This window comes from Perognathus longimembris, chromosome 1 (assembly GCF_023159225.1).
Source record: "Perognathus longimembris pacificus isolate PPM17 chromosome 1, ASM2315922v1, whole genome shotgun sequence".
In the NCBI taxonomy this organism is placed as follows: Eukaryota; Metazoa; Chordata; class Mammalia; order Rodentia; family Heteromyidae; genus Perognathus; species Perognathus longimembris.
The window spans coordinates 28,509,925-28,528,231 of NC_063161.1; the positions used below are offsets into that span (position 1 = coordinate 28,509,925).

Consider the following 18,307-nt stretch of genomic DNA (forward strand, 5'->3'; position numbering starts at 1 on the left):
ACTATCAAGTTACTTTAATTCAAGTTAGTGGAATAAGTAAAGATGATTTTTTAAGTAATCTTCAAGAAGGCAGTTTACACAATGAAGCATTTAATACTTTGAGAAGACATTTATTTTGTCTATAGACCAACAAGAGTTAAGATTTTTAGGATGTTTCTATACAAGAGTTGCATTATTTTTGAGTGAACACAAGTCAACTCTCTACTGTATCTTATACATACTTTCCCAAACAGCTTATGAAGTTAGAACAACTTGTTTCAAAACCTCCCAAAATTCAATGGGACTGATACCTATTTTTCATTTAAATATATGCTTTGATTACTGATGCATATTGAACTATAAGTCATTACTGAATTCCACCTACTCTACATAAATTATATAAACTAAAAATCATCTTTCAACATTGTATTTAAAAAGATTAATCATTTTATAGAAATTTAAGTGGAAATATATGTTCAGACATGATCAGTTTCAAATTGTTTTGATGTGATTTTAAACTAAGACATTTTTTCTTAATATGCTGGACAACATAAAATGAGGCACTTTACAGACAATTGGCAACAATGCAAATTGAGTCACAGAAATCAACAGGTACAGGTTTGTTCTCTATTCATTACCAATTGGCTTACATCAAGCTTCACAATTCACATTTCAATGGGCAAGTCATTTCTATTTAAATAGGTCCTTCTAGTGGAAAAATAGTCTAATTTCATCTAGAAAATTAACCAGATCAACAAAGGAATGAAAAGAATGAATATAGTCATGAGGCCTGCTTCAGCACTTCCTCTATATGTCCAAAAATGCTGGGGTCCTCAATGGTGGGAGTCACCTGGAAGGAAATGGGGTGTCAGATGATGCTCTTTTATGATTCCATCCATTTTCTGTATAGTGAAACCACTATGTGTAGTGTTATAGCTCCCCTCATTCTACATCTATGACAATGCACAAAATAGGAAAAGTAGTTTGATTAGCAAAATTATTGGTCATTGATGGTACTTTTTTTTGGAGTTCCCATAAGAGGCTTTCTGTGTATTTCTATAGCTCCCCTTTATCTTAGTATTGCACATACAAGTACTTCTTATTTTTGTCACATTTCCTTTTAGTAGATTTTACTGACAAAAAAATGTATATATGTGCACAGATAATGTGATTCAAATTAATAGAACATGTGTGCTTATATCCGTCTAAAGTTGTCTAAAATAATTCTCATTCAAGTCAGGAAAACGTTTAGCACATATGTCAGAACATGTTGAACATCCATTGCCAGAGAAAATAACTTGCTTTCCTATTCACTTATAGTCCTTATGTTTCCAACAAAGGAAGATGCACTGTTACTTAATAGGATTGGGTTTTCACAAGTGTGTTTGAATTTAACTGTCATAACAACTAATAGTAAAAAATGTCTTCACACATATTCCTAAAATTAAAGCATAAGATTTTAACTACTCTTTCTCAAACCATCATTGTCTATACCATTTCCTTCTGATATTAAAATGTCCAACTAATCTAGACACTGATGGCTCATGCCTATAATCCTAACCATTCAAGAGGATGAGATCTGAGGATCATGGTTCAAAACAAGCCCTGGGAGGAATGTTCATGAAATTCTTATCTGCAATTAACCACCCAAAACTGGAAATGGATCTTAGGCTTCAAAGTGGTAGAGCACTAGCCTTGAGCAAAAGACTTCAGAGACAACACCCAAGCCATGACTCTCTCTCTCTCTCTCTCTCTCTCTCTCTCTCTCTCTCCTCTTTCTTTCTTACACACACACACACACACACACACACACACACACACAAAATAACAAACACTAACATGGATTTTAAAGGGTTACAATTAGTACTTAAGAAACATCTGCTGATAAAAATATGAACAAAATCTGAGAATTCATTATTAATCATCCTAAACAAACCATTTACCTTATATGGCTTTCCATTGACTAGGGCAGATAGAGTAGAGCGTGGAATTTTGCCAGATCTGGTTTTGGGTAACTGTTTGACAAACACTGCATTTCGAAAAGCAGCTACAGGACCGATGCTCTGTCTAACATGTTTCACAATTTCTTCCAAAACCTGACCCTCTGTTGCATTTATATCTAGGAAGAAAGTTGAGATAGTAAGTACTGACTATCCCCAGTGAATCACTCAGGTTTCATCACAGAGGTCCAAGATGTCTTACCTTTTTTCAATACACAAAGAGCGAAGGGGACATGCCCTTTCAACGGATCTTCTTTTCCAACCACGGCACAGTCTGCCACAGTACCATGGGAAAGGACTGTCTGTAATAAGAAAAGGTGCTCATTTAGAATTCATATGTTTACACATAAATATGTACATGAATTGTAATACAGAACAAAAGTACATGGCATGGAACCAGATAACCACCACAACAAAAATATAACTGCCTGCCTGAAAATTTACTATACTAATTTACATCATTAGACTGTGGTGAATGGTTAGCATTCCCATGATAGTCAGCAAAGGTTGACAGTAATTAAGATAAATTGCTTAGCTTTCCTGGAAAGTGAGGGAATTGTTCCTCCCTCGTCTTGTTTATTAATGAAGTCAGAGGAAATGTGCAGTGAATATTATGTGCAAACAAAGGACAATATGCCTCCTAAAACTGGAGAACTTGTGGTGTTTTTACTTGACCTTAGAGCTAGTAACCCAAAGCACACATTTCAGAAGCAGTCCAGAATGCTCCAAAACAAGTTTCTTTGAGAAACTATTAAGGAATAATCTTCAGATCATTTCAGTCATTGATTGATGCCTCGCCTTGAGAGAGAATTTTAAGGGACTTGAAAGGGGAGGCTGGACTTAGAAACCCTCATATCAGATAACTACCACCAACGGGGTACAAGGTTTATGTTGCTCCCTCGAAGCTCTCAAGTCTTCAGAGAGCAGGGCTGGTATCTGTCTGGAATAGCAAGAACCCACAGATTTGAATAATCACATGAAATATGGATGCTGAGGGCCAAAAAAAATCTGCTCTGATGGAAATTTTTAAATTGCATGTTCAGAAAGACCTCTTCGGAGAGATTTAAATTATTTCAATAGTTCTAATGGTCCAATACCCAGAGAAATGTCAAGTAAGTTAATTGCAGAAGTTCATTGGGCAGCCCTTGTTTGTTCTTCATTCATTCAACAAATGTTATCATTTCCTATGTTGCAATTCTAATGCTGTAGGCTTAGTATTGAGCAAAAATGGGCAGAATAACTTTTCATAGGGTGATACATGTTAGAAAACCATCATGGATACTTCCTTTTCCACAGGAACTAAATATAAAAGTGGCAAAAGCTCTGAGGAAATAAAGATATTTATATGCAAGAGATCACCAAAGAAGGTAACTTCACAGAACAATATGAGCCTCAAAGAAGTCTCTCTTACTTAACAAATTATAACATGATTCATCAAAGGGGAGGAGGTAGAGAAAAAAGTACAATAAAATAACTGCACAGATACTATTCAAACCTCAAAAAAGCCAGTGTGGATGCATAGCAGAGTAGAGTGTTAATGGTAGAATACAACATGTTCATAAGCTAAGAAGGAAAGGCAAGATAAAAGTGAATCCTGAAAATCAACCTTATATTTTTACAGTAGTTTTAGAGTCACAGCAATATGAACTGGAGGGAAATAATTCCCATATACTTCTGACTTCACACACACACACACACATCACCTCCTGTACTCATCCGCACCAAAAAAATACACTTATTGTTATCAATGAACTAACCCTGGTTCTTCATTCCCACCCTGGTTCATAGTTGACTTTTGTTGTATGTACATTCTACAGATTCTGAAAAGTATATAAGACATAGTCCATCATATGACCATGTATCATGCACAATAGTTTCCCAGCTCTGAAACCCACTTGTTTCCCTGCCCACCCTTTCCTCTCTTTGTCCCTCCACTGCCAACACCAATCTTCTGAAATTAGCTTGTACTTTTGTAGACTGGCTCCTTTAACTTTAGATATTGAATACCACAAACACTTTGAGTTTTGTGTGTAAAATGAAAGGAAAGTTCTTGAAAGATGAGTGTTGAAATTTATTCAGGCAACTACCTATTGAAGGCTAAAGTTACAGTACTGAGTATAAAAATTTTTATTACATCCTTTAATACTTCCTTCTGCTTTTTTTTTTTTTTTTTTTTTTTTTGGCCAGTCCTGGGCCTTGGACTCAGGGCCTGAGCACTGTCCCTGGCTTCTTCCCGCTCAAGGCTAGCACTCTGCCACTTGAGCCACAGCGCCGCTTCTGGCCGTTTTCTGTATATGTGGTGCTGGGGAATCGAACCTAGGGCCTCGTGTATCCGAGGCAGGCACTCTTGCCACTAGGCTATATCCCCAGCCCCTTCCTTCTGCTTTTTCCCTTCCTTCCTTCCTTCCTTCCTTCCTTCCTTCCTTCCTTCCTTCCTTCCTTCCTTCCTTCCTTCCTTCCTTCCTTCCTTCCTTCTTCCCTCCCACCCTCTTTCCCATTACTCTCTTCCTCCCTTCTTCCCTTCCTTCCTCCATCCTTCCCTCCTTCTCTCCCTCCCTCCTACCCTTATTTTTTTTCCTTCCTTTCTCTTCTACAGAGTCTCCCTATGTGGTCTGGGCTGGCCTGAAAGTTTCATTTGAGTTCTGAGATTACAGGGTATACCAGCACACCTGGCCTAGAGTTTCTTTAGGAGTAAAACAGACATAATGTGATAATAAATTGGATGCATGGCATGAGTAAGCCAGAGTAGTTAAGGATGATTCTGTACTTTTGGCATGAGCATATGGTTGAATGATGGTAAGTTTTCTAAGCCAGAACATGCTAGAGTTTGGAGCAAAAATAATGAATTTTCTTGGAGATATTCTATAGAGCTCCCTATAAGACATAAGATTAGAGGTAGCTGTATAGAGGGATGTGGGAAATCTCTTATCTGCATATCATATTTATAGTGAAGCTCTGTATAGATGCTCATGAAAATTAGAGACAGTGTTGAGAGTACTTATGGATAAAGTAAGGAGAAAACAAGATGATGGTCAAGAGTGTCCCAACCATCTAATCACCACATGACAAAGAAGCAACTGGCAAGTCACACTAAGAATATACAGAGAGATAGAAAGAAAGGAACAAAACCAAACAAAACAAAGTTGACACATGACTTTTAAGTCAACCTTCTCATTAGTTATTTTTTCATGAAACAAATTTAAAATGAGTTCTATTTCCTCAGAACTCCTAGAACTCTCAAGGAATTGCCAAAGTGTTTGATACAAAGCCAGCATGCTAGCATACATAGCATATAAATAGACAAATTATATACCCATACCATATTAAAGTATTGGACAGTAAGCATTTCTACCTCATTTAGGTTGAAGAGAGTACATGTTAAATAAATTATCTCTGTACTGTATATTCTGTTTACTTACTTGCTGTTGTAAGCAATTTATTTCCAAACTATAGGTCTGAAAAGCTTCTGCCTAATACATACTGTACTCTATCATAAAACACCATATTTCCTCATTTGGGTTCTCAAAATGGTCCCTTATCTTTCTTGCTTTAAAATGATTCTTTGATTGTTTTTGTTGTTGTGCCAGTCCTGGGGTCTGAACTCAGTACCTGCTTATGGCTAGTGATCTACCACTTGAGCCAAAGCCTCACTATCTGGCTTTTTGTTACTTAACTGGAAATCTGAGTCTCAAGGATGTTCCTGCACCAACTGGTTTTCAACTTCGATCCTTAAACCTCAGCGTCCTAAGTAGCTAGGATTACAAGCATGAGCCATTGACAGCCCACTTAAAATCTTTACTTATAAGATCCATATGTTGAGATAGAGAGACAAATTTTCCTATCTCTCTCTCTCTTTCACACACACAGAGAGAGAGAGAGAGAGAGAGAGAGAGAGAAAGAGAGTGAGATTCCACTGTCAATTACCAGTCATGAAAACGAATGCAAAGCCCAAAGCAGACAGGACACAAAACATCTTGACAGACTAGATTCTGTAATTCTGAATTAAAAGTCCTTTAAAGGAAAAAAAAAGAATATATATTTCACCTGGATAACTGGACTTTCAATTATTTAAAAACTATTAAAATGTATGCTTACCTACATTCAAAACATTATAAGTGTATTTTGTCACCTATCCAGTATAATTTTTACAAAATTACACATCACAACTTCTATTTGTCACCAGTTCATGGTGTTATTTTAAATTTTCACTTTTATACCTTTATTCTTAATACTTCTAGGAGACGCTGGAAGAATTTGCTTTTTTTTTTTTTAACCAATGGAAGAGCAGCAGGCAATGCTTTGAAATCAGAAGTGATTCATAACAGTGTTCCTTGTTATGTAAAATCGAAGCTTCCCAATTATTAAAAGTTGGTGAGAAAAAAATCACCTTTCAGAATTTTGTTATTTCTAAATGGCATTATTATTGCAGTGAATAAAATATTATACTAATCTAACAGGAAAGACAAGTATTGAAGGAAAGCAGCTTTCTATGTTTTCCCCACAAATAATGTTTGCATGCCAGAATATGACTTTAAAAACTTCCTCATTTAAAAGCAAAGCATTAAAAAGAAAGCATCAAAAAGTGCCTTTGCAAGCTGTGAGGAACAGAAGCCAACCAAATGTCCTGAAGGAGGAATGATGCAAAGCCTCCTTTATACATCCTCTCCATGTCCCCACTGTGAGACATCAGTAATGAACTGTCATTTAAAACCCCAAGAAAGTAGCTCAGTGCTGGTGGCTAAAACTTGTCATTCTAACTACTCAGAAAGCTGAGATCTGGGAATTGCTGTTTAAGGCCAGCCCGAGCAGAAAGTTACATGAGATTCTTATTTACAATTAACCTCTGAAAACCCAAAAGTGGAGCTGTGGCTCAAGCCATAATGTGCTAGTCAGCCTTTTGTAGAAAAGCTAAGGAGAGTATCTGTGCGACACATGCACACGTACACACACACACACACACACACACACACCCCAAAAACTAAGAAAATGATCCAACCCAACAGGTAATTATCTGACCACAAATAAATGTGCTTGGTTTTGTGTGTGTGTGTGTGTGTGTGTGTGTGTGTGTGTGTGTGTGTGTGGCAGGCTAACAGGAATGGTAAATGGCTAGCCCTTTTTGTATAGATTTTGATTAACTTAAAATGTTTGAAGCATTCATAGGACTATATTAGTTTCTTATATTTTTCAAATACATTTTAAACAATTTCCATTTTGAAAAATTAGTTGCAATCAGGCACTCCCATAAGATACTAAGAATGATTGTGCGGTGGGAGCTTTCTCAGCAGAGGGACAAAGAAGGCTGAGTTTTCATTTCTTTTGACACTGGAGTACTTTTGTAGGAAACTGTCAGCACCATCCATCAATATTCATATCACTATCCAGGACATATTTGGCCATTTTATAACTATTTCAATGCAGCTATCATTGAATTCTGGGTGGAATGGGAAGGGATCTTTGTTGAGTGTACAGTTTATGGAAATATATTCAATTTTGAAGAAACAATTCCTAAAATAGCAATCAAAATCAATACCTCTGAAAATAAACAGGGACATTTTGGCTAGAACAACCTTCAACCTGGTTTAAAAGCCCATGAAACCCCACATTCAAGATAATCAGCCAAAAGCTATGCCAGAGATATGGCTCAAATGGTGGAGTTCCAGTAAAGTGAGTAAGATGAGCACGCTGTTGGGCCTAAATTCAAATCTCAACACTCACAAAGGGGCACAGTTATTACTGTTAACCCTGCCCTTATCTTTATATGCAGTATTTTGACACCAGATTTTCAAGCTACCCAAAACATTAGTGGGATTACTTAACAACAGAAACAAACTATATGTGAAAGCATGAAAAGAGAGAGCTCAACTTGCTTTCTATAGATTCCTGTATACTGTAAAGGTCTGTTTATAGCAGCAAAGGAAAATTAAATAGAAGTATTGTCTAGGCTTCTGTTAGTTTCCTCTTATAAGACTTAATTTTCTGAAGAATTCCTTGAACTTCTACAAAGTTTCCCAAGTGTCTAGCTGTTGCTAGGCTCTCAAATATTAATCAACTGCTAAAATCAAGCTCATTACTCAATAGCTACAAAAGGTCCCCACTTGTATTCAGATCTGCAATATTGTCTTCTTAAATTTATAAAAAGATTTTCAAGGGCTCTGTTTGCTTTTGAATAGAATGGGAAAAGGACAAGGGCTTTCCTGAAATGTTTTACATAGCAATTTTAATCGAATATCTACCTTATTTAGGAGATTATGTATGGTAATAACACTAGCAACATTTTTACTTGCAGAAAACAGAAAAGCACAGATATTTTCACTATATATAATGAAGTGCCAGACTTTGAAGTCAGGCTCCACTTTACCAAGTGAACCCCACTTTACCATGTGAACCCCACTTTACCACGTGAACCTGAGATAAGCAGGCCCTGTGAGCAAACCCAGGATAAGCCCATTAGGGCCCAGTCGGTCTAGAACTCTAACCGCTGGGAATGCTTAACTCTAACCACCCCTAGAATCGAACCCTGAGCCAATCAGATTTGTACCTGTATCCTAATCTTGCTTACTTGAACACCTGATTGTTGTAACTTTGTTCTTTGCCTTTATAAGCCCTGTGTAATCACAGCTGAAGGCTCCCTCCTAACCTCCGCTGTGTCGGTGGGTAGGACGAGGCCCGAGTTGCAGCTTGCTTAAATAAAGCCTTGCCTTGCTTTTGCATTTCGGAATGTCTGAGTCTCGGTGGTCTTCTTGGTGGTGGTTTCGCGCCTTGGCACAACAATAAAATGAACAACCAATTAAATGTTTCCTTCCAAATCAGATTTTTAAAAAAAAAAACAAAAAATCGTCATAGCTTGGTTCAAAAAGTTTTAAAGAAATTCAGTGTTCACTACTGAGAACTCTGGAGATTAAATGATGAGACTTGGACATTTTAATAAGTGCTGATTATATCATCAGTATGAACATTCAAGGCACATATTAAGCATCAAAGCTGTAAGTAGTTTTCACAGAAACAGGAAAAAGCCAATAAAGATGTCAACACTTGGGCTGGGAATATGGCCTAGTGGTAAAGTGCTTGCCTTGTATACATGAAGCCCTGGATTCGAAACCTCAGAGCACCACATATATAGAAAAAGCCGGAAGTGGCATTGTAGCTCAAGTGGTAGAATGCTAGACTTGAGCAAAAAGAAGGCAGGGACAGTGCTCAGGCCCTGAGTTCAAGCCCCAGGATTAGAAAAAAAAAATCTCAACTCTATAAGAGATTCCAAATACAAAGAAGACAGTACTAAACTAATAAATTAGGATTAATTATCTTGTGTTATATAAACAATTAGAAACATTTACAAAAATAGGATTCATATAAAGAGAGACACTAACTGAAGGAGTTAAGGACTGAGAAATGTCCTTCTATATGCTGGAAATACTCTAAGACCTAATGGCAAAATTTCTTTTAAATGCCAATAACTAACACATTCTCCCTATTTTCCCACTAGCTGCCTATCTTGAGCCTGCCTTAACTATTATGTGCAATGAGAATGTTGTCAGTAGAAATACATGAAAGTATAACCTGTATTTGAGTAGCTTGACAGTTCTCTTTCTCTTCTAAAAATAAGAAGCGAAGAGAAAACTAAGAATTCTGACTGATAATAAGAGCTCTGCAAATGTAATCTTCAAATTTTGATTAGCTGAGTGTGCCAGGGATGCAATGCGAATATTTGAGGTAATAATCTAGAAGCAAGAAATTAAAAGCTCAAGCAAACAGAACTACCCTTTGCTAACACACCAAAATAGATGAAGCATAAATTTCTATTTCAGCTTATCACAAAACACAGAGTCATTTTAAAACAAGATATTATAATAGCAAATAAAGGTCACATGTTTTTAAACCAGTTTTAGAAGTTTTCTTTTTGCCCAAAAATGCCACAGATACTAACAAAGAAAGAACATAAAAGAGAGGAAGGAAGGAAGGAAGGAAGGAAGGAAGGAAGGAAGGAAGGAAGGAAGGAAGGAAAGAAGGAAGAGAGGGAGGGAGGGAGGGAGGAAAGGAAGGAGAGAGGAAGGAGAAAGACAGAGGAAGGAGAGAGAGAAGTAAAGCGGAAGAGAGTGAGGAAGGGAGGAAGGGAGGGATGGCAGGAAGGAAGGAAGGAAAGGAAGGAAGGGAAACCAAAGATAAAAGCCAACAAAGTAAGAAATGTTAAGGTGTTCAGTTTGGTCAAGTGATATGTATGGCCTTTAAAGGTGAGGACTTGTTAATTAGAGGAAGAGGAGTTTAACCTTTGAGTCTGCCTACCTTGATCCATTATGAATCATGCAATTTTAAACTTTTCTTTTCATGCAATTGCAGTTTGTTTGTCCCATTCAGTATAAAAATAATCTGGAACTTGCTTCTAGAAAACATCAGTAATCAAGCCAAGCTTGGTGGTCAAGGCCTCTTATTCCAGGCACTTGGGAGGTGAATAACAAGAGGCTCTTAATCCTCATCTCAACTAATATGCTATGGGGGGGGGCATGCTTGTCTTCCCAGCTATGCAGGATGTGTAAATAGGAAGTCAAGCCAGCCAGGGCAAAATTACAAGAACCCATTTGAAAAACAAGTAAAGCAGAGGCCTAGGATGGTCTATTTTGCTAAGCCTTTGCGGGCTTTGCAAGCATGATGTTCTGAGTTCAAACCCCAGTACCACCAAAAAGAAAATGTAAAACTTAAAAGATCAAGTAGCTAGTTGTAAGATATCTCTATTAGTTACAGTACAAAAATGCTAGGTTAACACATCAGAATAGTCTTTTATACTAGGAGAATCCAAGAGACCACTTGACAGTGACTTTGTGAGTTTGAAAATATGAGGCTTGTGTTTTTGCTCTTTATTTTATTGCAATATATTTGTTTTCTATGTATCCTAGCCTGGAGACTACAGCAATATAAGATGAACAGCTTAGAAGTCATCTGTCATCCCAGTTATTGAAGAAGTATGAATAGGAGCGTTATGGCCCAAGCCATCATGCTGACAACAAATAAGAAGTCACAAATAAAAAAAAAAAAAAAACAAGCAAACAATAAAAAAAAATTTCAACATTTCTTTTTACGTTTGGGGAGCAAATTGCTGCCCCCCCCCCCCAACAACTGCACAGGCAGAAAGAACACAGATTTCTATGAAGGTATCTTTGACAGCCAAATCCAGTCTATGAATAAGCCCATCAAATACATTCTGCATTTCTGTTACAGGTTTCTTTTTCTTAGCACTTTCTTTGAGTTCTTCTTTTCATTTCTGTCTCTACTTAGCTTATGTTATTTGTATATTACTCTGTGTTACATTTTCCCAAAGCCCTGTTAGTCAGCTTCCCATTGCATAACAAAATACCAAAATGAACTTTTAAAAGGAGAAATATCTACTATAGGTCACAGTTTACCCTTTAAGAGTAGGCTACCGGCTGGCCACTGGTGGATCATGCCTCTAATTCTAGCAACTCAAAAGGTTGAGATCAGAGGATCGCAGTACAAATCCAGCCAGGGTAGGAAAATCTGAAAGACTCTTTTCCCCAATTAATCACAGAAAGCTAAAAAGCGCACTGTGGCTCAAGTGCTAGAATGATAGCTTTGAGCAAAAGCAGCTCAAGGATATGCCCAAGCCCATATTTCAAGCCCAATGACTGCCCTCCCCCCCCCAAAAAAAAAGAGTATGATACCTATGGCCTATGACCTTTCATTATTAGTACTACCTCTACCACTTCCAAGTATTGCTGCTAGCAGGGGACCAATCCTTTAACACTTCCATTTTTCAGGAAATTTTCCCAACCACACTATAGCTTATATATTGTTCATAATGCAAAATGCATTCAGGTCATCTTTATGAGTCCTCAATGTGTTACCAATTCTAGCCTTGCTCTCCAAATTAAGTTCCTTTTGAGATTCAGAGCAAACTTGGCTGTAATGAGCCCCTATATAAATTAAAATAAGAGACTTCCGGGAAGATGGCAGAGGAGCAGCAGAGCCCTAGCTGAGCTCCCTCCGACATCACAGTTTTCTCACCCCATAGAAACTTTTACTCCTAGAAAGACAGCCAGAGTAAGTTGTAACAGTACAGGGATTCTGGCCAGGAAGGAAAAATTGACTTTGCTCATCTGAAAACACAGATTTGAGCTCTGGGCGGCGTCCTGCCACCGCACCAGTGCCAGCGCCGGCACAGCGCCCAGCACAGCAACCCATACTTCATGCGGCTAAAGCACACAGCAGAGACCAGGAAGAAATACTCCAGATGGCGGATGAGTACAGACGACCTGAAGTCGCAGAGAAAGCATGAGTACCCCATGAAAGATATTCTCACTTGCGCCCACAGAGCAGCTTTTGGAAAGTAGCCCTTTCCCCACCGCCAGCGCAAAGTGCCATCTTTGCCACTGGCATAGGGTCAGACCATATTGGAACTAAAGCGGGCCTGGGGAAAGTGAGGACAAAGGAGCAATCTTTGAAAAGGGCGAGAGGGACCAACCAGTGAGAGCCAGCTCCGACCAGGAGAACGCCCCCTGCCCAGGTGGGAGGCTCGTCCTGGGCTGCGGCATAGCCAGAGGTGCCCCGCCCTGCCCGCCTGAATTTCTAAATTTAAAGCTAAAGCAGCGAGCAGCTATCAGCGGCACGGAAACACCAGATGGGGGAACAGTCTCTGAGACAGATAAATGGTCACATCACAGAGGAAGCCCAATTCCCAGCCCGAAACAGAGCGGAATTCCACAGCCAGCTCCACCAGGCAGCCCCCCCCCACCCCGCCCAGGATGGAGGAACCTCCCCCAGGGAAGCAACTCTCAGGCCAGAGGCGCCCAGCCCTGCTGAGTCCACAGCCTATTCAAAGCCAGGCATTAAAGGCTGCAGCCCCACAGCAGACAGAGGAGCCACGGTTCCTGAGACTGCTCACGTCCCCATCTACAGAGGATGCCCAAGGCCTACCTGCAAGCTGTGCAAACCACAGAGACCCAGGATTGCACCAACAGGGGAGAAGGTTCAGAAGAGATCCATCCCCTGCCAACTGAAAGCAAGTCAAACCAGCCAATCAGGAAAATAGACTGCAGACCATCACAAGGAAACCAGAGACTGGGGAAAGACCACCCAAACAAGGAGGACTCCCTTTTTTTTTTCTTTTCAAACATTTTTTAAACTATTTAAAAAATTTTTTTTAATTTTTTCACTTCTGAAACGTCCTTGGTTTTTTTGTTTTCCATTTTTACCTGTTTGTCTTATCAAGTTTTTGTTTTTTTTTTTCGGTTGTTTGTTTTTCTGGTTTTTTTTCTTTTTCTTTTTTCTTTTATTATTTTTTTAAAATAATTTTTCTCTGTTTTGTGCATCTGTCTTCCAGTATTTTTTCTTTATTTCTCTCTTTGCGTACTCTTTCTTTAAAAATTACTTTCCTATGAATAACACCTCCACTCTTTTCTGCCAACTCTCCATTGTCTATCATTTTAACCTTGTTCTTTCTACTGATTCTACTCTTCTCCACATTTCCACTTCATTGAAACTAAACCAAAATCATCACCCCCCCCCCAATACATTTTACTCTATTCTCTTAACTATCTCTAACTTTCCCTCCTGACTTACTGCCAGGACCTCCAGGTTCCATTGACTCCTGGTTATTGGATAGAGGGTATCCCTGCTTAATCAGAGTGAATCAAAGGGGTTCATAGAGAAAGCCACTCCTAAAAGAACTTAATATAAGAACAAGAATTGCTCATAGGGTTGTAACAGTAAATAAGTAACTACTGAATACAGGGCCCAGGATCAGTTGTTATATTGAAATTGTATTCTTTAGGAACACCAAATCTAATTTTATAGACAGGTATACAAGGTATCTGTATATAATTGTGAACTTATAAGATTTACACAACAGTGCTTGGTAAGGGCTGCTTTGGGTCTTAACGGTGCTCACAGGTGCTTGTAGACTGGCATTCCCAATCCAAATGGGCAGAAGAAACACAAGAAAGATGGCAAACAATGGAGTCTTTTCTCCCACTCAAAACAAGCAGGAAACAGAGCAGTCAATCAAAGACATAGAAGAGAACCCTCAAAATGCTCTACAAAGTCTACTGATAAACATGTTAAATGAAAAGTTTGAATCAATACAGCAATCCTTCCATGAAGTAATAAATGATTTCATGGACTCAACAAATAGAAAAATAAATGAAATTCAAGAGTTAAATGAAAAGATAGCTAACCAGCTAAAAGATTTGAGAGACAACACTCAAAACCAAATTAATGAAGTAAAGAAGTCCATGCAAGACTGAAGAGATGACATAGAAATCAGGAAAGACCAGTCAGAAGGAAAAGAGATTTGAAATCAAGTAGCTAGCCTACAGTCCCGACTAACTGAAGCAGAGGATTGAATCTCAGGAGCTGAAGATTCCCTAGAATCTATGGAGAAAGATCAAAAATCAATGCAAATCCAGTCCAATCAACAAAACAGATCGCTACAGGAGATTCAAGACATGATCAGGAAGGCCAATTTAAGGATAATAGGTATTGAGGAAAACTTGGAAAAAGAAGTTAATGGGATAGGCAACCTATTTAACAGTATATTAGCTGAGAACTTCCCAAATATCCAGAAGGATAGGCCTATACAGATACACGAAGCATTTAGAACCCCAAACCGACCAGACCAGAATAGGACATCCCACCAACACATTGTGATCAAAACAGGATCAGTAGAGTACAAGGAAAGAATACTTAAAGCTGTTAAGGAGAAGAAAACAATCACATATAAAGGAAAAGCAATCAGAATTACCCCAGACTTCTCAGCAGAGACCATGAAAGCAAGGAGAGCCTGGAATGAGGTATACCAAACACTAAATAAAAATAACTACCAACCAAGTATACTGTACCCAGCCAAACTCTCATTCATAGCTGAAGGTCAAATAAAAGTCTTCCACAGTAAGGCAAAACTGAATCAATATATCTCCACCAAACCAGCTTTACAGAAAATCCTCAGAGATGTACTATACAGGGAAAATAATCAAGATCCCAATACAGAGAGAGAAATGAACCTTAAGTAGTAAACATCAGATCAAGAAATGGGAAGACACAGCTTTTAACAAGATAATGATAATGAAAGGAACAAACAATCATCTCTCAATCCTAACTCTCAACATTAATGGACTTAATTCTCCAATCAAACAACATAGGCTCATAAGTTGGATCAAAAATCAAGATCTGGGCTGGGGATATGGCCTAGTGGCAAGAGTGCCTGCCTCATATACATGAGGCCCTGGGTTCCATTACCCAGCACCACATATACCGAAAATGGCCAGAAGTGGCGCTGTGGCTCAAGTGGCAGAGTGCTAGCCTTGAGCAAAAAAGAACCAGGGACAGTGCTCAGGCCCTGAGTTCACAATAAAAGACCTAGAATAGCAAAAACAATCCTAAGCAGAAAGAATAGTGCTGGAGGAATTACATTACCCAACTTCAAGCTGTATTATAAAGCTATATTAATAAAAACAGCTTGGTATTGGCACTGGAACAGGCCTGAAGACCAATGGAACAGAACTGAAGACCCAGAAATGAACCCACAGAACTATGCCTACTTAATCTTTGATAAAGGAGCTAAAACAATAGTTTGGAAGAAAGATAGATAGCCTCTTTAACAAATGGTGCTGGCAAAACTGGTTCAACACATGCAACAAACTAAAACTAGATCCTTATATATCACCCTGCACCAAAATCAATTCCAAATGGATTAAACACCTCGAAATCAAAACAGACACCATGAAAACACTAAAGGAAGGAGTAGGTGAAACAGTTGGGCTCCTTGGTGCAGGACACAACTTCCTAAACAACGACCCAGAAAGGCTACCAATCAAAGAAAGGGTGGACAAATGGGACTGCATCGAACTGCAGAGTTTCTGCACGGCAAAGGAGATAGCTCACAAGATAAACAGAAAGCCCACAGACTGAGAGAAGATCTTTACCGGCCATTCAATGGACAAAGGTCTCATATCTAAAATATATGCAGAACTAAAAAAGCTACCTTCCTCCAAAACAAAACGGCAAAGAACCAATAGCCCCCTCATCAAGTGGGCTAAAGAGTTACAAAGAGACTTCTCTGATGAGGAAATGAGAATGGCCAAGAGACATATGAAAAAGTGCTCTACATCACTGGCCATAAAAGAAATGCAAATCAAAACAACATTGAAATTCCATCTCAGCTCAGTAAGAATGTCCTATATCAAGAAAACTAACAATAACAAATGTTGGAGGGGATGTGGCCAAAAGGGAACTCTACTTCATTGTTGGTGGGAATGTAAACTGGTTCAGCCACTCTGGCAAGCAGTATGCAGATTCCTCAGAAGGCTAAATATACAACTCCCCTATGACCCAGCAACCCCACTTTTGGGTATCTATCCAAAAAACCACAAACAAAATCACAGTAAAGCCACCAGCACAACAATGTTCATCGCAGCGCAATTTGTCAAAGCTAGAATCTGGAACCAACCCAGATGCCCCTCAGTAGACGAATGGATCAGGAAAATGTGGTTCATATACACAATGGAATTTTATGCCTCTATCAGAAAGAATGACATTGCCCCATTTGTAAGGAAATGGAAGGACTTGGAAATAATTATACTAAGTGAAGTGAGCCAGACCCAAAGAAACATGGACTCTATGGTCTCCCTTATTGGGAATAATTAGCACAGGTTTAGGCAGTCACAGCAGAGGTTCACAAGAGCCCAATAGCTATACCCTTATGATCACATAAGATGATGCTAAGTGAAATGAACTCCATGTTATGGAATCGATTATTATATCACAGTTGTAACTACTTTCAACGTCCCATGTGTATCTGTAGCTTCTACTATTGATGATGTTCTTGTATCACCTTCCTGTGGTTGTATCTACACTATCTCTGTAATCTTATCTGAGTATATTGGAAACCGTCTATACTGTTATTAGAACTAGGAAATTGAAAGGGAGTACCAAATTCAAGAGACACAGGGTAAAAAAAAGACAAACAACTACAAAGGCAATACTTGCAAAACTGTTTGGTGTAAGTGAATTGAACACCTCATGGGGGGAAAGGGAAAGGGGGAGGTGGGAGGGGGGAATGAGGGACGAGGTAACAAACAGTACAAGAAATGTTTCCAATGCCTAACGTATGAAACTCCAACCTCTCTGTACATCAGTTTGATAATAAAAATTTGAAAAAAATAAATTAAAATAAAATTTACAGACTGAGCAAAGTCATCATGTTTGTAATTCTGTCTATTCAGAAGTTCAAGATTGAGAGGCTGATGACTCAGGATAGTGTGAAAAAAAATATTATGGACACCTCATCTCAACAACAAATAAGATGGATGTGATAGCTCACAGCTCTCTAATGCCAGGTTTCTCATGAACTTCACATACGCTTACCATTTAACACAAATATGCTGTGCAATATTTAGCCTAAAAGAATGAAAAGATTGTTACAAACACACATGCAAAAGTACAAAGTCATTATTTATAAATGACCACACTAGAAACAACTCATGATCTCATTAGAATATCTACACAATGGGTTAGGGCAAACTTTTGATACAGATAACTTGGATGCACCTTAAATAAAATTACTCAGTCTCAAAACATTAGAATATTGAGGCATTTATTTCATCCATATTATGTTCTTCATTATAATGTAGGATGGCTAGACTTTATAAGGAGCTTTTGGGGAGTGTTGAAATTGTTCTGCATCTTGTCTATGGTAATGGCTACAAGCACCTATAGAAATACATAACTCAAGTGTTGGCACAACTATAAAGTGCATTATAAAATATTTAATAAAATGCATACATGTGTAAATTTAAAACATTAAAAACAAATGCTTTGGCTGGGAATATGGCCTAGTGTTTAAAGTGCTTGCCTCACATATATGAAGCCCTGGGTTCAATTCCTTAGCACCACATACATAGAAAAAGCCAGAAGTGGTGCTGTGGCTCAAGTGATAGAGTGTTAACCTTGAGCAAAAAGAAGCCAGGGACAGTGCTCAGTCCCTGAGTTCAAGCACAAGGACTGGCAAAAAATAAATAAATAAAAACAAACAAATGATTTTGGAGGGAGACTCCTTATAACTAACATTGGAATGAAATTTTCAGGATTTTTGAGTGCACTAAGCAGTTTAAATACCATATTACTTAGAGTGCATGCAAACCTGATTATCAAACAGCAGTAATTCAGTAGCTAGCCAGGTGCTGGTGTCTCATGCTTATAACCTTAGCTACTCTACAATCTGAAAAGCACAGTTCAAAGCCATCTCATTCACACAAACCCTCAATACTTATCTCCAATTAACCCAGTGATAAGCTGGAAGTAGAACTATGGTTGAAATGGTA

General features: G+C 38.4%; 1 protein-coding gene across 2 annotated transcripts in view; it reads right to left on the reverse strand.

The window, feature by feature from the left end:
* Positions 1-18,307, reverse strand: part of Acss3 (acyl-CoA synthetase short chain family member 3) — a 135,172-nt gene continuing 116,865 nt past the window's right edge. For both annotated transcript variants that reach the window (XM_048358951.1, XM_048358946.1), the window contains 3 exons: positions 2,182-2,281; positions 1,923-2,098; positions 1-829 (listed from right to left, as the gene is read on the reverse strand). In XM_048358951.1, coding sequence (XP_048214908.1) covers positions 761-829; positions 1,923-2,098; positions 2,182-2,281 — 345 coding nt within the window. In that variant the 3' untranslated portion in view covers positions 1-760. The remainder of the gene's footprint in view (positions 830-1,922; positions 2,099-2,181; positions 2,282-18,307) is intronic.